Genomic DNA, 23,142 nt, shown 5'->3' on the forward strand with positions numbered 1-23,142 from the left:
AGGTGACCCATCTATTCCCCAGAGGATCCCTTTGAGAGGTGTGTCTTGTGGTTATTCAGCTCTCAGGGGATGCTTGACTCTGCCTTCAGGTTTGCAGATCACATAAAAAGCAAAAAGTCTTAAAGGAGAAACCACTTCCCAGTACAGTGGTCGCAAAGTGGGGCCTCCAGACAGCAGCATCAACATTGCTTGGAGATTGTTAGAAATGCAGATTCTTGGCTCCAATCTAGACCTCCTGGTTCAGAAGCTTGGGTCCCCACAATTTAGGTTTTAAGACTCTCCAGGTCACTAGGTCACTCTGATAGTCTAATCAAATGGCATGGAATTTGACCATATTAATGAACGATAATAATGGGTCAGCTTAGATATTTTAGATGATTGCAGTGTTTGTGACTTCCTAATTATATATCTCTCTCTCTATATATATACGTATATATATACATATATATATATTTTTTTTTGTAGTACCTGGTATTGAACTCAGGACCTTGTACTTTCAAGGCGGGCATGGTGCCTCTGAACTAAATCCCTGGGCCACTGACAATTACATTGATGGAGATAAAAAACAAAAAGAACAACAATAACAACAAAAGAACATAATCTTACTATCACAGTGTCTAGTACCCAGCAAGCACTTGAATATATAAATAAATGAATATATATATTATAAAATGAATGAGTGAAGCTCTCTTTCAGAAATCAAAAAAGAAAAGCCATTTCTCCAGTGTTTCCTTCAAATGACCCAAAACAAGATATGCAGGGCAGTTACATTGGAGATGTAACTATTAGGTTTAATTCTTTGTACTCTCTAAGTCTGTGTGGCCTAAACACGATCACCACTGGTCCCATGTCTATTCTATTGGTCACTTGAAATATGAATAATTCAAACAGAAATGCAGTGTAAGTATGTAACATACACCAGATTTAGAAGGCTCAGTTAAAAAAATAAAATGTTACATTAGTACTTTTTTGTTGAATATTTTGATATACTGGATCAAATAAATATTTAAGCTAATTTTATTCATTCTTTACTTTTTAGATATCACTACTAGAAACTGTGTAATTACACATGAAACTTGCATTGTATTTCTAGTGGGTGTTTGGCTTGACAGCACTCCAAGTGTGTCATATTTCAGCTTTTTGAGGGTCACAGGAAATGTTAACCCTGTTCAGTTCTATTGAGTATAAAGAGCACCTCACCAGGCTGGGGATTTAGCTCAGTGGTTTCGCTGCCTGCTGCATAAGCGGAAGGACTCGAGTTCGATCCCCAGTAGCAAAAAAAAAAAAAAAAAAAAAGAGCAATTCACCTATTCACTCACCCTTGGACTTCAGGTTTCCATCCTTTAAGGAAAAGAGATTCTTTTGAAGTGCACACTCCAAAGTGTGATGGTATATAATTTGGCATGCATTCATGTAGACTTCTGTTTTCTCCAAGAAAAGTTACTCCATAGCAGTGATGGCAAACCTTTTAGAGCTTTTGTTTGGTTTTTTTTTTGTATGGGGGATCGAACTCAGGTCCTTGTGCTTTCGAGGCAGGCGGCAGAACCACTGAGCTAAATCCCTGGCCCTAGAGCTTTTAATGAGAACAAACAGGTGGCCGCGGCACACATGCCATAGGTTCACCACCGCTGCTCTCCAGTTTCCAAATAAATTGTCTTCACTTCTGTCCAACTAGGTAAGCCAATGTCTCCTATAGGAGCTTCAGGATGTAAATGTAGGTAAATGAAAATTGTTGGGAAACGTTTCCTTACCAGACACAGTGGCAGGAAGAGCCCCTGTGTGACAAGCCCGTGTTCTCAGGTCATACCACCTCGATCCCCCTCAGGCTCTCTCAGGGGACCCTTCTGTCTGAGTGCCCGCTCAGGGATTCTTAGGGCTGCCCACATGGAATGTGGGACCACACAGTAGATACTAACCTACTCATGTCGTTAGGCAGTGACACTTAACCTCAGAACTTGTCTGCCAGAACACAAAATAAGAGTTAAAAGTCAAGTTTGCCAGGGTTGGAAGAGACATATAGCACCCCCCAACCCCCAGGGAAAACAAAACAAAATTTAAAAAGACCTGACTGATTCCACCATACAGCATAGGATTCTATAGGAGAGAGAAGTCACGTAGAAAGGAAATGGGGCGCTGGTTTGATCACAACTCAGGAAAAGACAGCGAGGACTGTGGCAGAGTTTCAGTGGCATCACAGGCCTGTGTATGGACCCCAGAGGCAAGATCTCTGCTCACAGAGTATGTGGGACCGAAACAGCACTGGGCATCTGTGATGGAGAGGATTCTCTGCTTGGCCAAACTCTAGTCAGTCTCCTCTGAATTCTCTTCTCCTCTAGGGCCTGACTTTGGGGCTTCCATGTTTGTTTCTGCCTTGTCTAGTTTTAGCAAAGAATCCTCATTAGAGAGATTACCCAGAAGCCCTCATCTTTGATAGCTGGTCACCCTTAATATCTGATCTGATTCCTCATCCTTTACTATGCCCAGTGACCCCCCCCCCCGCCTTGCCCTGCTTTCCTCTAGAATTCTACTAGGTTGCTTTATCTATCCCTGACCTTTTCTTTTAGCCATTTTCCACCCACTGACCCTCACCCTGCCCCTTAGCTATAAATTCTCACTTTTCCTTGTTATGTTTGGAGTTAAGCCCAATGTCCCTTCTCTACTATAAAGCCCGACTGCACTAGTCCCTGTCTCCGTGGTCTCCCTGAGTAAAGCCTGCCTTTGCATTTTAACAAATACCATAAAGAGTTTTTTTCTAGAACCAATACTGTTAGGGGTAACCAGGAACACGGTGAGAGCGTTTTTTGGCAAGTGGCTCTTAGTTAAATCTGATCCCTAGTCCTGGGGTGCCTGCTATGAAGCAGAGTGGGGGATGCTACCAGTCAGGCAGAACTAAGTTCTCCTTGCGATTCTCTGCAGAAAAACCCAGGGCGTCTCCAGCCACAGCGCCTGCCCCTGAGGTGCCTCTGATGCTCAGTGTGCCTGGTGCTACTTTCCACAATGTGGCACCTGCTCAGCCTTCCCCCAGCCCTTCCAGCTGTGTCCTGCCTGCCACACCTCCTCACCCTGGCCCATTTCCTCTGCCCTCCTTGATCCCTTTGTTTCCTTTTATTCCTGAGCCGCCTCACAAGCTACCTCTGCACTCAGAATAATAAAAGCCTCCCACTTGCTCGGCACAAAGAGCTTGCCCACTGTCAGTTTCCTCCAAAGGCATTTTACCCTGAAAAGCCAGACTTATCTCCCCTCCTCCAGGGCCCAGCTCTCAACAGAGGCCAGATCATTGCTCCAGCGTCTCTTTTGTCCAATGCACTGCCCTGCTGATTTCTGGATGAAGTGCCTTGTCTTGGCTTCCCTCTAAAACCGACTTTATGATTGACTGACTCAGTCCCTCACTCAAAAGACCTATTATTTCATCATCTTGCTTTACTTCCCAAAAGTTCCAGTTAAAGTCCTAATGATAGTAATATTCAATGGGTGATTTAAATGTATTATTGTGCAGTACCTATGGTTTGCTTATTGAATTTAGATTGGTATACATGTAGCTTTGCATTCTAAAATGAACAAAATGCATCATCCCCTGTGTTTAAGCAGCTAAGCAGGCTAAATAACCTGACGTATTTGGTTACTGGATTTTCATGGTCAATCAAAAGATGAAGAAAAACAGACCCTGAAACTGAGGCACAGCCCACTTCTCAAAGTAACATAGTAAATGTAAGGGCTGGGATTCAAGCTCAGTCAATTTACCTACAGATCCTGTGCTCACCATCCTATACCGCTTTACTGATAAGATTAACATTGATGGACTTTGAAATCTCTAACGAGGGTGTTTATTAATACAGTTATTTTTACTAAGTAATAATAAAGGGTAAGATGCCGCTTATCTGCAGGGAGGTCAGTTATTAAACTGAATTCTCAAATTTGTACTTAGCCTAACTCCTGAAAATATACAGTCCTGAGGATTTATGAGGAGGGGAAGCAGATGCTGACTGCTGGAGAGGAAGGTCACCAGATGGCAGGGGGTAGGCCCTAGGGGCCTTCTCCGCTTTTCTATGACTCAACTGGAGTCTTGTTAAAGTGCATATTCTGACTTACGGGTGGCTCAGGGACTGAGGCTCTGTATTTCTAACACACTCCTAGGTGGAGCTGACGTTGCTCTTTCATGGACCTCACTTTGAGTAGTAAGGATTTAGAGGTTCTGTTCCAGAAGCAAAGCCTGTCACTGATTAGCTCTGGGCAGATTTGTCCCTGTCCCTCTCTGAGCCTCAGCTTACTCATATATAATCTAAGGAAGTTGTCCAGGATGATCTTCATGGCTAGGGTGCCTTTAAGCTAGAATGCCTGACTCAGAGCCTTGCCTCAGTCCAGCGCCCCTGGAGGAAGGGAGGAAGACACAGAAAGCCACTGTATACTGTAGACAGAGTCATGAACACCCAGTTTCCTTAATGCCCCTGCTGGCATGGTGGTCCTTGGATTTTCATCGACATGCTTTTCCTTTGACCATGTTCTTCAGGCATGGGGTTCCACGTGTCCCATCTCTTTCTTGCCACTTCATCCTCTTCTTCCTCTTCCTGAAGCCTATTGCCCCCTACTGTCTCATGGCTAGTTTTTCCCTAACCTGGTTACTTCGTCACCTTTCCCCTTTTATGGCCTTGTATATGAGATTATAATCACAGTACAGTTCTGTTTTTTAGCAAATATAAGTAAATTTTACTTCATTCCGTCACTGTGCAGATTTAACACAAACTCAAGATGGTGACATGATAGGGAGAGAGAAAGAGAGAGAGAGAAGAGAGGGTGAAGTACTATCACTGCTTTTAGGGAGGAGCTCATCAATTCTGTATAAAATACTAAACACTGCACAATCCTGATCTCTGTGAATAGACATTCAGGCTGGGTGACCACTAGAATTTCTATGTGGATTTGGGAACCAGAACTCCTAGGCTCAGAGTAGAGGGATCACATCAAGCTAAACAGTGCCTCTTATCTCATTTTCTCTCCATTTTAGAAGGAGCAAAATGCCACTTGCCCCACATAAAGATACCCAGAGGATGGAGAAGACAGTTCTGTAAAGGGCGTCTACCAAAAGAGAAGAGCTGCAAGATGGCTTTCTTTAGCTACCACTAGAAACTTCCACCCCAACCATTACATGGTACAGTTTTCCAACCTCAAAAGTGAGTAAACACATCTGCATCATAAACTGGGTTCAATTCCAATCCTTGGTGTAGTCTTACTATTTGAATTTCTACAGGAAGAAGAAATAATGCAAGCTTCCATGAATGTCCTGGAAACTGTACATTCAAATCCTGTGGAAAAACAAAATCTCTATGTCTTTCCTTCCCTCAGTACCAGATCCCTCAAAATCTTGTGGTATTTCCTCAAATACCATAATTTTGAGTTGTGACATCTGGTTTCCAACTCTCCCAGGCTAGGGTTTATTTTTTTAAAAGACAATCAAGAGTTTTGACATTCTGAGCCTCCACCCTGCATTTGTGTGGGACTCACTGCCTACCCTTCCCTACCTCAGTACACAATAGATGATTCTAGCATCTCCTTCCAAACAAGAAATCTACCTTTTGTTTCTTTTTTTTTTATTCCTAGGGTGCCATTTTCTTCAAAAGCCTTTGTCTCTTCCAGAAGGTATTTTAGACATGGTGGGTCCCTTCTTTTCTAAGCTCATTCACAAACATCCCAGAATGTCTAGACATCAGTGAGCTTCCCTCTGGACAAAAAGCACTTGTATCTTCAGGCGGCTCCAAGAGAGGAGTTGGACTGTGTGAAATTTCCATGCAGTGCTTCCATCTCTACCCACTTGGGCCTGGACTTCAGAAACAGCCCCTGTGGCCATGGGATGCTGACCCAGGGCTTTGTGTCTGAGGCTGTGGATGTGATAGGAAGAGTCAGTCAAGGGGACCAGAAAATTGTGGGCTGGATGACATTGCCAGGATACAGGGTGAAAACACAGTCTAGGGGGAAGGGAAGTGCTACCTGCTCCAGAGCCCCCAAATCTCCTGCTTAGGGCCTGGTTTCCATGGCAACAAGATGAGGTGGGACCAGGCAGCAGCTAAGAGCACAGGGTGTGATGTCAGATGCACCTGCCCTGGGCTCCCAGCTCTGGCCAAATGACCCCTGGAAAATCACTTTCCTTTCTGAGCACTGGCTTCCTCACAAATAGGGATGGTGCAGTGTCTGAAGACAATGGTGAGGTTGCTGTATGAGTTGAGATAATCCATGCCGTATGAGTTGAATCTAACCATGATGCCTACACAATGAAAAGCAGCTGTGAGCATTATCCCTTCTGTTCAGCCTAGTCCAGTAAAGCCCACTCCACAGGAAGACAGGGAAAAGCACAGGAATGCTTTCGGTTATAGGCACAGCAAATGATCAAGCTGGTCATGGAAGAGGAAGTGCAAAAGCTCATTAGGTGGCATCGTAACATCTCTGGCAAGAGCAGGACAGAGAGCAGCAGGGGAGAGAGAGGATGGTAAAGACAGGAATCTCAGAGGCAGATGTTATTCAATTCTGAACAGAACTCTGGGGGCTGGTGGAATATTTGGAAGATGCTGAAATGATTACTGTGAATAAAACTTAAAAAGGACAAATTGTGATTTTGAAAGCAAATAGGGAGATACAAATAGGAATTGGACAATGGTCAGAAAATGTCGCCTTTTGAAAACAGGCATAAGGTGATAAAAAGGGCCACCTATGACATCTACTATTTTGAGACCACCAACTTGGGGAGGGTAAGTGTGTGTTTAACCATGTGAACAACTAGTGTACTGGACACAAAACAAAACAAGGGCACAGGGGACTTCATCACAGCTCAATCACAGCCAACGGACTACTCATTAGGCAAAAATAAATGAAACCATCAAAATTTAGTGTGATTTTATGGTGATTATCACAAACAGAAATAACCAACATAAAGTGAAATTAGTGATGGCAAAAAAAACCCCCAAAACCAAATAATTTCACTAGTGAAAAATTAAACTACCATGAAAAACTGTTACAGGAGAAGTAATAGCTCTACAAGAAAAAATTTAATGGCTGCTTTCATAACATTAAAAAACCTTGATGAATAAAAAATCCTAGTTACAGATTTTATGCAGAGAAAAACTTACTCCAATAAAAATAATTTTAGAAAATAAAAATGGACATTGAAAAAATTGGAAATAGTTTAACTGCTCTAGAGAAAATTGATTATAAGAATTTTAATTGGCATAAACAGTATTCTCCTCAGAAAAATCCATCAGTATCACTAACATTCTAATGGAAATGCTTCTACTCTTAAAGATAGAATCAAGATTTTTGCGGGGGAAAAATCCAGCAAGTCAAATAAGTGGGTCAACACTTCCACTGTCACGGAAACCTTCCTCTGGAGCCTGTCTGTCCAGGATGGTATAGAACTGGGCAGTACAGGGGCTCCCCAGGATCAGGAAATTACTGTACCTTGTTTCCTAAAGATCTCATCTATAGTATATCCATTTTAGGGACAAATTTAGGAAATAGCAAAAGAAACTTTGCTGTTGGAAGTGGTGATTTATACTGTGCAGTGTGATCAAATATACAGTGAATGTTTAAATAAACATGTATTATGGTAAAAGACACACTGCCATTAACCCCCCTCAAAATACTCACCCTCCCTTTAAACACACTTATCCCATCATTCTGTCACTTTCTGAAACAGTTCTGGAAATATTCTTTCCTGAGTATCTTTATGAGATGTTACCAAAAATATGGGGGAGGGATTTAGCTCAGTGTTTCTGCCGCCTGCCTCGAAAGCACAAGGACCTGAGTTCAATCCCCGGTACCAAAAAAAAAAAAAACTTTATAAAAAAAATATGGTGAGTGCTCCTGCCAAGTGCCATCCAACATAAAGGCAGACATGAAAAAACACTGTGGTGTGTTATCATCCACTTTATTTACTGGATCTGGCACTGTGTGACTTCTGACTCTTCCTAAAAGTCAAAATGACAATGAAAGGTAAATGTTTTGTGTGGATTCAGGACATGGAGGCAGCCACAACAGCACAACTAAAGACAATCACAAAAGAAGACTTCCAGAACTGTTTTAGAAAGTGGCAAGAATGGTGGGATAAGTGTGTTCAAAGTGAGGGAGAGCATTTTGAGAGATGTTAATTGCAATGTGTCTTTTACTCTAACATCTTTTTAAAAATTGAATGTTCACTGCATTTTCGATCTTACCTAGCATGTACTACAAGAAAACTTGCTCAATGATGACCATTTGACCAAATATTGGAGAGGAATGGGTAAGGGGGAGGAAAGAGCAGAGGAGGAGACAAGGAGACAGAGAAGATCATGAATGCACACATGCACTATGTCTAGGGACAGTGGTGTTCAATCCAGGCACTCAAAGGAGCAGAGTGGAGGTGATAATTCTTTCAGATTCTGCCATACAGGTGATTTCTTTTTAAAGCCCACCTGCTTCTTTAGATACGACTCCACCTTCGCTTAGGACTGTTGGGCCTCTTGCTTGGTGTCTGGATTACTGTGACTTGGGAGTTTCCTAAACCACCAACCTTGCTTTGAGAGCCCAGTGGGCCATCTCCCCATAGCAGCTGTGACCTGCTGTCTGTATAGCAACTTCCCGGTCTTGGTTATCTTCAGGATCACTGGGTGGGCGGGAGATAACATCAGCCTGCTGCTTTCCTCTATGTCAGTCACTAGGAAGGTCTATTCCTAACTAAGACTAAATGGTTTGCTCCCAAGAGTACTAGTGCAGCATCTCATCATTGTTTTTCTAAACCCAGATCAGTTTTAGTGTCTGATCATCCTTGGGTGAGTTTTGGAAGCTGTGAAGTTTCTGAAGAAGTCTTCAGTGACATTCAGCAGGGCTTTCCCTGGGTCTCTGCTGCTTTTCTTTGATGCCTTTTTCAATGTAACCTAAGTTACTTGGGAATATTCTTTCAAAAGAAAGGAGTGTAAGGCGTTTCAAGAGCTTTGGAACATACCCTGAAATCCAGAGCTCTCCTCCTCATTGCTCACTCTCTACAGAAGGTTGAAAATTTAATTCCTTGGCAAATCTTCAATAAACTACTTAGATGACTGATTCCAAGTGGCTATTATGGGCTTTTATCAGAGATATATGACTGATAATTAGAATTAATAGCCCTAATAATGGAAAGTTTCCAAGCCTGTTTTTTCATTTTCCTTCTTTAGCCAGATAGCATAAAATAAATGTGTTAAGATTTCATTGTAACACAATCTTATTTTCCAAAGCCAAGCAGTGTATGAAAGGACTCCTCGTGAAGAATTATAGCAGCCAAGGAGATGATCACAGGCCTGTGCCTTCCTCTTTGACTTCAAGGTACATTGGACAGGCAGGAAGTGTCCCAAAGACATCGCTCCAGCTCTGCCATTTAGTCCTGTCCCTCTTCAGGCAGCTCTTTATGAGACCCCATGTTTGCAGAAAGTGGAAAGAGAACTGGATAAAAAAGGAGAACTTAGGAAACAAAACCCACTGTTCACTGAGCACCTGCAATAAGCCAGGAACTTTCCCTGTAATCTCCCATCCTGATCTGAACCTCACATGACACATGTCATTTTTTCCATTTTACAGATAGAACACGATGGGATGAGGGTTTGAAAAGTCAGTCCTCGCCTAATGTCACACAACTAGAGAATGGCTCAAACCCACATCTGAACGACTCCAAAGCCCTCTTCTTTCTTCTGCTTTTGCTCCCTCTGCTTTCTCCCCCTTCCCCTTTTTTACAGCTTTACTGAGATATAATTTATATACTGTAAAAGTGACCTATTCTAAGTATACAACTCAGTGATTTTTAGTAAATTTATTTCATTGTGCAGCTATCACCTTGATCTAACTTTCTTTTTAATTTTTGTTTGTTTTTTTTTAGTTTTTTGAGACAAGGTCTCACTATGTAGTTCAGGCTGACCTTGAATTCATTATGTAGCTGAGGGTGTCCTCAAACTCACAGCGATCCTGCTGCTTCAGCTTCCCAAATGCTGGGCTCACAGGCATGAGCCACTATGGCCTGCTTGATCTACCTTTGGACCATTTCCTCACCCTGGGCTCCCTCATGTCAGGGGAAGTCAACTTGCATTTCTGTCCCAGGCCATCACTACTTTGCTTTCTGTTGCTAGAGATTTGTCTTTTGTGGACCATTTTTATAAACAGAATCACATAATTTAAAGCCTTTGGCATCTGGTTTCTTGGGCTCAGCATGACGTTTTTAAGGTCTATTGTACTGGAGTATGTATCAATGAAAGTATGTTCCTTTTATTGCTTAGTAGTGTTCCATTGTGTAGATATATCATATATTCATCTTTTAATTCACCCTTTGATGGATATTTGGGTTGTGTCTAGTTTGGGGCTACTAGGATTAGTGCAGTTATGAATATTCATATACAAGTCTTTGTGAAAACATATTATTTTCATTTTTCTTGGATATATATCTACAAGTGAAATTGCTGGGTCATGTGGTAACTATATTTAACTTTCTGAAGAATTTTTTTTGGTGTTGTTACCAGGGATCAAACTCAGGACCTCATGCTTGCAAGGCAGGTGGTGGCACCACTGAGCTAAATCCCCAGCATCTTTCTGAAGAATTTTGAGGCTGTTTTCAAGACTGTTTTCTAAAGTGAATGCACAATTTTATATCCCTACTGGTAATGTACAAGAGTTCCAGTTTCTCCACATCCTTGTCAACATTTGTTATTATCAGTCTTTTTGATGGGAGCTATTCTAGTAGGTATGAAGCAGTATCTCATAGCAGTTTCAACTGTACTATCCTAATGATTGAAGATGTTGAACATTTTTTCATGTGCTTATTGGCCATTCAGATATCCTTTTTGGAAAAAATACCTGTTCCTGATTTTTATAATTTCTCTCTCTATTGCTGTTTCTCCCTGTCTCTCTCCAGCATAGCTAAAAGTTTGTCAATTTTATCGATCTTTTCAAAAAACTAACTTCAAGTCTCCTTGATTTTTTCTATTGTGTTTTTGCATTATATTTCACTGATCTCCTGTCTGAACTTTATTGTTTCCTTACTATTGCTTGCTTTGAGGATTTTTTGCTCTTCTTTTTACAGTTTCTTGAGATGGAAGCTTAGTTATTGATTCTTCTCTATGCTCCATTTCAAATCTAATCAGCCCCCTTCAGAAAGGGAAATAGCTAGTGTTCATGGCTATAGAATTTTCTCATCTTCAGATATCAGGCTGGAGCTGGAAGCTGCCCACGCAAGAATGCTACAGGTACCTCTAGTGTTGCCCAGCATTCAGCAGTTATTCATGAATGACAGCTCCTCAAATTGGCTGAATATCAGAAATATTAAATGGTTGCTTCTAACAATCTGTGGAGGAAACTTGTCATTCTTCTCATTTCTGCCATGCCAGAATCCTATCTTTTAAGCCCGTCTTCTTTCCTTCACAGAAAACCACATTTTGTTTCATCCATTCCCCAGTCTAGTTCTCTCACAAAATTGATGACTTTTGGAGCCATGGACACAACTGGTTTAAAAAATAAGTTGAAAAATATTGCTTTGAGATGATCAACTTTAACCACAGCTACAGAAATGCAAGAAGTAAATTCTCTCTTCACTTCCTCAGTGTCAATCAAGACAAAAGGAAACTGTGCCTCTTAGAATTTGCATTTATAATAGGGAATTCCAGCAGTACTTTTCATCACCCACTTTGTAAGGAAGGCAGAAAATCTGTCCCCGATCTTGCTGATGTAGCAGATGCCCCTTGTACTAACCAGGAGGGGGATCATAGCAGGAAGTTGCTTCATCTGAAGTGTGGGGGCTGGGCTCTTGGGCTAAGCAGAGGATTTTCAAGCTAACAGCTGATGTAATGTGGACACAGACTATACATCCCATTCTATTTCTCGGAGGAAGCTGGCCTGATCTTCCTCTTTCTCTCCAATGATGTGAGCAGCTAGAAAGAACAAGGGCAGGGACTTGGAAATCTAGGTCCTAGGTTCCAGTTCTGCCACTTCCTCCCATTTAAGCCCCAGTTTAGGGCTTAGTTTCTTTATTTGCGAAATGAGTGTAACAATATCAATACCACTGCTCCCACTGTTGGCTCCTTTACTGCTCCTCTTCCGGTTAACAAGGACAATGGATGAGGGCAGATGCTCAGAAGACACCCTACTTTGGCACTGGGGGAACAGTAACACCAGAATAGACCCTTTCCAGCAGAAGCCACACTGGTACCTGCTTATTCTGTGAATAAAGGGGGCCTCTTTAGCTTTTGTGGAGGCCACAAAGGGCAGTCTAAGCCCAGAGCAAGACTGGGGCAGAAACATTTCTGTCAAGTGATTTTCCAGGCTTAAATTTGATGTTCATATTGAGTCTCCCTACCCCTCTGGCATCCCTGTCAGACCGACCAGCACACCACAGCAAAGCTGCATAGTCACAAGTGCAAACTTTTAAGAGCATTTAAAAGCAAGGAAAAATGCTCTTTTTGATTAAAAAAAAACGTTAAGGTTTTTTATATGAGGGATTAGAATCCAGTTCATTATCTTCAAAATGGATTAGCCAAGGGCTTTAGTTTCTAAAAAGGAAAAATAAAGCTATTCAGCTCAATATACATCACAAGTATATATTGTTATTATAAAGGGAGTTCTGGATTCTAGACTGCAGAAATGAGATAGCAGTCTAAGATGTAACCTTGCCTAGATTTTTTTTTTTTATACAATGGAAATGAGTTTAGCTACAATGACTGCAGAAGGGGTGAAAGAACAACAACCTAAAAATGCAGATTTGTCACCACGAGGCTCCATGAGAACAGAACTGGAAATCTGGGCTTCAGAAAACCTCTGGGCATGGCACCGGAGCCCCCACACCACCGGGCAGAGCCTCCAGCCTTACCTCCACCACTTCTATCCCACCTCCTACTCAGGTCATCTGCTTAGGGCCTCCTTCCTTCCTGGTCACTCTTCACGTCAGTCAGCACCCTGCCCTCCTGCATGCACCTTGGCCTGTCCTCACACTGGGGCCAGGCGCAGGTGAGAAGTGAGCAAAGGCAAAGGGCAGACCTTCAGTGTTACCTATTTGCCTTTCCAGGTCGGCGGCCTCATCAGGTGTGGCTCGTGGGAGGACTCCGGGGTCACTGAAGCTGGTGCGAAGCAGGGTCCCCATCACAAAGAAGAACAGGATTCCACCAACCACAGGGATGGCAGGGGTGATTTTCACCGCTAGGTACGGACAGCTGTCAACAGGTTAGAGAGGGGTAGGAGGGGAAGGAAGGGAAGAGAAAAGACAATACAAGGTTAGATTAACAATAAGTGGTCTGTGTCTTCCAAGAAGTCAAAAAGTTACTTGGAGGAGTGAAACTGATTTGCATTAAAAACTCATCTGTGCTAAGAATTTATATTTGCAGAGGATGTTAACCCTCCCTCCTAAACCATGGTGGCTCACGCCCTCTGCACCCAGAAGGAGAATTGAAACAGTCCTGTTTGCAAATCAATCTAGGATGTACAGAGCTTGTAGAAATACACATGTGCCCTCTGCACTATAAACACAGCAGTCAATCTATGCCTCCTTCCCATATCTGGAGTTAATAATAGAAGAAGGCACCAACTTGTAACCTTCTTCATCAGGCCCAGCCTTTCCTGCCTGTATCCAACAATTCAGGCTTTTCCCCCAGTGCAAAATGCTGAGGACTATGAATTCACTTGGAAAGGCAAGGAACCATTTTTCAATATTTTGGAGGTAGTCTGTCCCAAAGAGGTTAATGAGCTCTGGAAATGAACTTGCAAGCCAGATTCTGAAAAGGATTAAAAGAATTTCAGTAGTTAGATTCTACTAATCTCATGCTTTTCCAGAAAGCAATTGAGCTACCAACTGAGAAATAAGGCCCAAGTTTTTGTTGTGGTGGTGGTGGTTATGATTGGTTTTCTGTTTGTTTTTAAGAGATGGGATCTCACAATTTTGGCCAGGTAGCCCCAGACTTCCTGGGCTCAAGTGATCCTCTTGCCTCAGCCTCCTGGGATTCTAGGCATATGCCACCTCCCAAGTCTCAGTTCTATGAGAATCTCTTCACCGTGGGCAGTCTAACAAGCTGACATCAGAGATTGTGGTGAACCAGGGAGAGGTACCTTTGGACAGACTAAAGTCTATGCCAGGCCAGTCTGGGAGCTGGCATCTGACATTTGGCCAGGAGTGGGCAGATTTAGGCATCAGGCCTCGGCTCATGGTCACAGCTCCTTGACTTCACGGGGTAGGGGTAAGGTAGAAGTGAGAGTTAGCTTGATGCCTGGAGCTAAGTGAAAGGTGGAGTCTGCCATGACCATGGTCAGTCTCTTGTCACTCCATTAAATGACATGACGGGTATGGAGAAGCCACGTCACAGAACGAAGGCATCTAGAGTAGAAAGTGTTCCTAGTTCCTCTCCTCCTCAGAAGCTGCTCTTCCAGCTACTCAAGACCACAAAGAACTCGGCCTGGAAAAGAAGGGCTGCAAACCTCTGCTCAGGTTAGGGAGGTAATGGGCTGTGGTCCTGGGAGTTCTGAGGACCCCACTGCATGCAGGCTTCTGAAGGGATGGCAGGGGGATGCCACCAAGAACTGGGGCCTCGAGTAACACAGGCCTAGAGCCCATTTGCTGAGACAGTGACATGAATGTTGGCGTACTGGCCCTCAGAAGTCTGCAGACAGAACTCCAGCTATGAAAGGAAACTGTGAATGGAGGACCAAGGCCTGTCTGCATCCTGGGCCCTGCAGAACCTTAAGACTTCCTCAGGACTTTAAGACTTTTCCCAAAGTGACTCTGTGGAATTCCTCACTGGCCCCGTGGATACTATCTCCAGGAGAACCACTCTAATGTCAAAAATCTATTGACATTTCCAAGGTGTCTGTCACCAGTCCCATACCAACTCCCCTGCAGAAATGGAACAAAGCAAAACCATACAAAAAACAGTATGATGTCACATTCTCTTCACAGAATTCATGATCAACTATGAAAAATGATACTTGTCATTCTCATACCAGTGAAAGCCTGACCAATCTCGCAACACTTGAGCCTTTTGAACATCTTTGGAGTCTCATAGTAAAGCAAATTTGGTCAGAAGTGTGAGAAGATACAAATAATTTGCTGGAGAAAAAAAGAATACAAGAAAGTCTGACCCCAAACCTCCTGCTATAGTGTGAATGTGTCCTCCTCTCCCTCAATCCTAAAATTCATGTGTTGGAAACTTAATCCCCAAAGCAGCAGTGTTAAGAGGTGAGACCTTTAAGAAAGTATTAGGTCATGAGACCTCAGTGGATTAATATCACTGTCACAGGGGTGGGTTTGGCACTGCAAGAGTGGTTTTGCTAAAAACTGAGTTCAGCACTTGCTCTCTCTCTCTCTCTCCCTCTCTCTCTCTCTGTCTCTCTCTCTCTCATACTCTTGCACCTTCTGCCTAGCACAAAGATTCTGGCCAGATTCAAGTCCCTTGTCCTTGGACTTCCCAACCTCTAGAACTATCAGGAATAAATCTCTGCTTTTTATAAGTTACTCAGGCTCAGAAATTCTGTCATAGGAGCACAAAATTAACTCAGAGGCCCACCTTGGAAAAGTACTCACTTACATTATGGAAATGATTCTTCAGGCCAATTGAGATTGCTATGTATAAAAGGAAATCAGTGCTTTCCTTGGGTGTTTTCCAGGGAAATATCTACATAATTAATACTCTTCATCAGGCTTCCGGCTTTTCTAAAATATTTGATTTTATGATTTTAAATACTGAAAAGCTTCACGTTAAACATTTAAGAAACTAGAGGCATCTAATCAGACAAATAACATTTTGTTTATACTTGTGGACTTCTGGAGGAATCTTTTCCTACAAAAGAAATTTAATAGATTTTAAAAGATAGCATTATTCATGGTTTTGGGACAGGGCTGTTCCGTAGGCCTTGGCTCTGGGCTCTGGCACAGAACTTGCATTGCAACTTGAGACACATAAAGAACAGAAAAGTCTTATCAGGAATTAACCTTTTCCCTTTAGAGATTCAATATAAAGTGACAACCAAAACCTCATCTACTATTGCATGGAATTTGGAAGCCAAAATGTTTATAAGGGCTCCTTACATCTCTGTGATAGGGTACAGCACAGTAGGCCATAAGAAACAGATATCATTTCAGGGCATGTCTAATATGTTAATGGGGCACAATCAACAAAGAGCTGCTGATAAATTTAATTGATGCAACTCTAGTGCCTCCATTTCAGACTGAGACATCAACATAAGGTTAATATGAACCAGTTCAGATTGTAGAGCTCATACAACATGATATTGGCTTTGTTTTTTTAATGTTATATAAAGAGTGACCTGAGAGGAGCAGAGCCCAGCCCAGCACTGAGGAGGTGAGCCTTTCGGCCTGCCATATCACCACCTGCAGAGCCCACCCAGTGCCAAGGAGGTGAGCCGTATGGTCACCAGCAGCACTCCCCAACTGTGGAAATGAGAAGACACACAAACAAGTCTCAAAACCAGGCTTCTACATCACCTAAAGCAACCCCAAAGGGAAGCAAGATGGAACAATCTGTTACTCAACCACCTGGACTCCCTGAACTGGTAACAAAAGAGTATCTGGAAAAAATGAAATCAGAAATAATTTCTCAGATAACAGCAGAGATTGTGCCTATAGTGCAAGACATGATTCATAAATCTAGAGAGGATACAGATAAAAAAATAGAGGAGCTGAGGAACATGATGGAATCCCAACATAGGAAAAAAATGGAATCCATAAAACAGATGCAAACAGATTTCCAGGAGATTAAAAACTCCACTGAAAGTTTACACAGCAGAATGAGCCAAAGTGAAGACAAAATTTCATATATAGAAGATAAGATTGCAATTAGTGACCAAGAAAAGAAAAATTTCTCTAAAATTGTAAGGGAACAAGAGAAATCAATTCAGCAGCTTCTAGATGATAGAAAGAAGAGTAACATCAGACTGATTGGAGTCAATGAAGAAAGAGGAGAGAGTGCAGATGACATAAAAAAACTGTTCACAGAAGTGATGGCAGAAAACTTCCCAAGGAGGGGGAAAGAACTTGATATACAGATAAGTGAGGCATATACGACTCCAACTATCCTTGATCAAAAAAAATCTACACATGGACATATAATAGTTAAGATTCCAGAAACACAACAGAAGAACAAAATTTTACAAGCAGTTAGAGAAAAGAAACAAATCACATACAAAGGAAAGCACAACAGAATGAATCACAGCAGACTTCTCAACGCAAACAAAGCAAGAAGAGCTTGGAGTGATATATTTCAAGCCCTAAAGGAAAACAGCCTCCAACCCAGATTGATGTACCCTGCAAAACTATCTTTCAAAATTGATGGAGAAATAAGATACTTTCATGACAAAGAGCACCTTAGGAACTTCATGAATACCAAACCAGCACTCCAAAAATTTTTAGACAATATCCTAGGAAAAGACAATGAGGATCACAACCCCAGGAAGCCCAGCAGAATGAATACATTGGGCATGATAAGAAATTAATTGCAAAGGGGGAGAAACCAACAAAAAGAAAAAGTCATGACAATGATAAGTCAATATGAATCAGTTATAACCATCAATGTTAACAGTCTCAATTCACCAATCAAAAGAAAGAGACTGGCAGAATGGGTCAAGAAGCAAGATCCAACAATATGCTGCATACAAGAAACACACTTAATTAAAAAACAAACTCATGGACTGAAAGTTAAAAGGGGGAAAACAATACTCCATGTGATGGGAACTCGAAACAAAGCAGGAGTAGCTATCCTCTTGGCAGATCAAGCGGATATCAAATCAACACTGATGAAAAGAGACAAAGATGGACACTACATCCTTGCAAAGGGAAAAATTCAAGAGGAAGAATGACAATCATAAATATATATGCACCAAACGCCAGTGCACCCAACTATATAAAACAAATACTAATGGATATGAAAAGTCATATATGCACTAATACAATAATAGTGGGGGACCTCAATACCCCACTGTCACAAATAGATCAGCTAGACAAAAAATAAGTAATGAAATACTAGAACTCAATCGAACTCTTGAACAAATGAACTTAACAGATGTTTACAGAGAGCTCCACCACACAAAATCAGAATACATATTCTTTTCATCTGCACATGGGATATTCTCCAAAGTAGACCACTTACTTGCTCATAGAACATGTTCAAGTAAGTGCAAAGGAATTGAAGTTATCCCCTATCTATTATCAGGTCATAGTGTGATGAAATTGGAGATCAATAGCAAAAGAAACCACAAGAATTTCATAAACACATGGAAATTGAACAACACACTTCTGAATAACCAATGGGTCACAGAGGAAATTAAAGAAGAAATCAGACAGTTCCTACAATTAAATGAAAATGACAATACAACATATCAGAATCTATGGGACACAATGAAAGCAGGCTTATAAGGGAAATTCATAGGAGTGAATACTCATGTTAGGAAAACAGAGTGAGTTCAATTAAACAACCTGAAGCTTAACCTCAAGCTCTTAGAAAAAGAAGAGCAGGACAAACCCAAAGCTCATACAAGGGAAGAAATTATAAAGACCAGAGCAGAAATCAATGCAATGGAGACTAAGAGAATTATACAAAAAAAATCAATAAAGCCAAGAGTTGGTTCTTTGAAAGAATAAAGAAAATTGACAAACCCTTAGCCAACCTTATCAGAAAAAGGAAAGAAAAGGCCCAAATCCATGCAATTAGGAATGAAAAGGGCGAAATTACAATGGACCCAGGAGAAATCCAGAGGATCATCAACACCTCCTTTGAGAAACTAGATGACAATAACATGAAAAACTCAGAAGAAATGGACAGATTCCTAGATAGGCATGAATTACCAAAGCTGAACGAAGAAGACCTAAAAATTCTAAATAACCCAATATCAATCAATGAAATTGAAAATGTAATCAAAATCTTACCCACTAAGAAAATTCTGGGTCCTGATGGCTTCACTGCTAAACTCTACAAGACATTTAGAGAGGAACTAGTGCCAGAACTATTTAAACTCTTCAGTAAAATTGAAAGGGAAGCAATACTCCTGAATTCATTCCTGGAAGCAAGCTTCACCTTGATCCCCAAAGCAGAGAAACAGCCAGCCGAAAAAGAGAACTATAGGCCCATTGCACTAATGAACATGGATGCAAAAATCCTTAATAAGATACTGGCAAATAGAATGCAGAAGGTCATCAAGAAGATCACACATCCTGACCAAGTGGGATTCATCCCAGGGATGAGGGATGGTTCAACATATGCAAATCAATAAATGTAATACGCTATATCAATAGAGCCAAAGACAAAAAGCCATATGATCATCTCAATAGATGCAGAAAAAGCATTCAACAAAACCTAACATGCATTTACCATAAAAACCCTACAAAAAATTGGAATAGATGGTCTTAACCTCAATCTGATAAAAGCCATCTATGAAAACCCAACAGCAAATATCATACTAAATGGTCAAAAACTGAAATCCTTCACACCAAAAGCAGGAACAAGACAAGGATGTCCACTATCACCACTCTTGTTCAATATAGTTTTGGAAACATTAGCCACAGCAATTAGACAAGAGAAAGAAATAAAAGTAATAAAGATAGGAGAAGAACAAGGCAAATTGTTATTATTTGCAGATGACATGATAGTCTATATAGAAGACCCCAAGAACACCACCAAGTCTTCTTGACTTAATAACCAAATTCAGTAAAGTAGGTGGATAAAATGTCAACACACAAAAATCAATAGCTTTCCTCTACATGAACAATAGACTCACTGAGAGAGAAATAGGGCAAACAATTCTTTTGACAATAGCATCCAAAAAACTGAAATACCTAGGAATCAAACTAATAAAAGAAATCAAAGACCTCTTCTCAGAAAACTATAGCACTCTGAAAAGAGAGATTGAAGATGATATCAGAAAATGGACAGACATCTCTTGCTCCTGGGTAGGAAGAATCAACATAGTAAAAATTGCCATACTTCCAAAACTGCTATATAGATTCAATGCAATCCCAAATGAAATCCCAGCAGCATACTTCATGCACCTTGAGAAAACAATCCAAAAGTTCATTTGGAACCAAAAGAGACCTAGAATAGCAAAAGCAATTCTAGGCAACAGAGACATGGTAGGGAGTATCACAACCCCCAACTTGAAACTATACTACAAAGCTACTGTGATAAAAACAGCATGCTACTGGCAAAGAAACAGACCTGAGGACCAGTGAAACAGATTACAAGATGCAGAAACAACTCCAGACACACTCAGCCACCTCATCCTTGACAAAGGAGCCAAACACCTTCACTGGAGGAAAGATAGCCTCTTTAATAAATGGCGCTGGAGAAACTGGGTTTCAACTTGCCAAAGACTAAAACTAGACCTATATATCTCTCACCATGCACTCAACTAAAATCGAAATGGATTAAAGATCTAAATATTAAAACAGAAACACCGAACTGGCTGGAACAGAGATTAGGTAGAATTCTTGAAGGCACTGGTGTAGAAAAAGATTTTATGAACAAAACCTCAGTTGCCCGTGAACTAGCACAAACAATCAACAAGTGGGATCTCTTCTTATTAAAAAGCTTCTGCACAGCAAGAGAAACCACCAACAGTGTGAAGAGACAACCCACAATGTGGGAAAAAATTTTCACCAGCTGTCCCTCAGACAAAGATTTACTCTCTAGAATCTATAAAGAACTTAAAAAAAATCAGACCTCCCAAATTTAAAGACCCAATCAAAAAGTGGGCATCTGAAATGAACAGACATTTCTCAGACAAAGAAGTAGAAATAGCAAATAAACATGAAAAAATGTCCAACATCACTGGTCATTTGAGAGGTGCAAATGAAAACAACACTGAGTTTCCACCTCACCCCAGAAAGATTGGCTGCTATCATGAAATCAACCAATAACAAATGCTGGCGGGGCTGTATGGAAAGAAGAACACTGCTCCACAGCTGGTGGGAGTATAGCTGGTGCAATCACTGTGGATATCAGTATGGAGATACCTCAAAGAACTAGGACTGGAAGTCCCATTTGACCCAGCTTTTCCCCTGCTTGGTATCTTCCCCAAAGAATTAAAAGAATCATACCCCAGTGACATATGTCTACCCACATTAATAGCAGCGCAATTTGTGATAGCTAAAACTGGGAAGCAGCCCAATTGCCCATCAAGTGGAGACTGGATAAGAAAATGTGTGTGTTTTAAAAAATGAAATGGAGTACTACTCAGCCATAAAAAATGAGAAATTAGAGACATTTATAGCCAGATGGACGCACATTGAGGCAATACTCTTAAGTCAAATAAATAGGACACACGGGTAAATACTGAATAGTTTCTCTGGTGGGAGAAAGTGAAAGTGTAAATAAGGACTAAAAGGTGTAATAGATAATGTTAAATAGGAAGAAAAGGAGCAAAGGGGATGGGGAGGTGGGAGGAGTAGGGGAAAAGAAAAAAGGAAGTAGAATCAATATGAGAAAATGTAAAAATGGAAACAAAGTCTTTGTAAATAGGGAAGGTTGAAGGGGTTGAAAGGAGGGCAGAGGAATGGGGAAAAAATAAGAACAAAGAGAGAATATGTAAAGATGCAAATTTTCAATAAAAAAGTGACCTTACGATGTTATTAAGCCTTGAAAATGTGTGATTTGTATCACAATGAGAAATGAACAATCCATGTCAGATTTTATCAAATCAGTAAATCAATGTTTTGTTTTGTTTTTCCCCATTAACTTTATTGGTACATTTTAGGTATGAAATAGTTACATTCATCACTGGGATCTTGTGCCATTACATGAGTCTCTTGGTTCTTATTTTTTTTCCCCTTCCCTTGCCCTCCCTTCACCCCCTCCACCCTTCCCTATTTGCAAAGACATTGTTTCCATTTTTTTCCTCTTCTCATATTTTTTCCTTTCCCTTTTTTCCCTTCCCCTACCCCTCCCAATTCCCCTGCTTTTTTAGACCTTTTCTTCCTGTTACACAATATCAGTTATACATATTTTAAATTACAATATTAAGATCTAGGAGACATTACTGCAGCTTTTACAGAATTTAAAAGGATATAGAAAGCATATTTCAAAAATTTTTTTTGAAATAAATTTGACAACTTCCAAGAAGTATCTTGGAAGACAAATTAATGAAACTAACTCTGGAGGAAATATAAAATTTGAATAGCACCTATTAAAGAAAGTATATTCCTAGCTTGAAAACCTACCTATATGACAACAGCAGGCTCATAAACATTTTAACTGATAAATTATATCAAACAATTTAAGCAGAAAAAAGAAGGAACACTTCTCCCCTCATTTTAGGAACTCAACATTGTGCTAATCCTAAAACTGGATAAAGATAATAGAAGAAAAAAGTATGAACACAGATAGAAATTTGTTTAACAAAACAAACTATTAGAAGTCAGATCTGGCAGGATGTAGAAAGTGGTTTTGTTTTAGAGATGGCAGTGTTGGTTCAGCATTGGAAGATCCACCCTCAAAAGTCATCATTTTAACAGAGGACAGGAAAAAGCCATATGATCCTGTCACTAGTTGGAGAAAAAGTATTGGACTAAATTCCACAGCTGTTTATGGTAAAAGCTATCAGGAGACTAGAAGTAGAACAGAATCTTCTCAACAGATTAAAGACATGTACTCCATACTTCCAGTGAGAATGCCTTATATGAATGGAGAAGATACAATGCTTTCTCTTTAAGGTGGGGAACAAGGGCAGATATGCTTACTCTTTATCTGCCCATTAAACTTTGAAACCTAGGCCCCACCAAAATAGTCTGGCAATAAAATGACACAACTAGGATAGGATTGGAAAGGTAGAAGCAAAATTTTTATATGTAGATGAAATGATCATCTACAGAGAAAATACTAAGAAATCTCTAGGAGCTCCTAGAACTTGTACTTGAATTTAGCAGGATTAGAAAACACAAGGTATATACGAAAATTCAGGTCTGTGTATAGTTGCTGTAAATGAAGAATTGGATATTGAAATTTAAAAGTTATGTAGGAGTACAAAGGACCTAGAAAAGTTAAAAACAAAAACAGTGTTGGAAGACATTTAGTACCTAATTTTAAGACTTCTTCTAAAGCTACAGTAATCAAGGCAGTGTTGGTGTAAGGAAAGACATATAGATCATTGGAATAAAACAGTGAATCTAGAAATAGAACCACA

General features: G+C 40.7%; 1 protein-coding gene across 5 annotated transcripts in view; it reads right to left on the reverse strand.

The window, feature by feature from the left end:
- Zdhhc14 (zDHHC palmitoyltransferase 14) overlaps nt 1-23,142 on the reverse strand; it is a 312,745-nt gene that overhangs the window by 129,832 nt on the left and 159,771 nt on the right. For 3 of the 5 annotated variants that reach the window (XM_087193424.1, XM_013076712.3, XM_013076711.3), the window contains exon 2: nt 13,009-13,181. In XM_087193424.1, coding sequence (XP_087049550.1) covers nt 13,009-13,181 — 173 coding nt within the window. The remainder of the gene's footprint in view (nt 1-13,008; nt 13,182-23,142) is intronic. The other 2 variants (XM_004856832.4, XM_004856833.4) reach the window with 1 other exon arrangement.

Source organism: Heterocephalus glaber, unplaced genomic scaffold, assembly GCF_053883595.1.
Source record: "Heterocephalus glaber isolate CG9 unplaced genomic scaffold, H.glaber_assembly_v1.0 deba00001592, whole genome shotgun sequence".
Lineage (NCBI taxonomy): Eukaryota > Metazoa > Chordata > Mammalia > Rodentia > Bathyergidae > Heterocephalus > Heterocephalus glaber.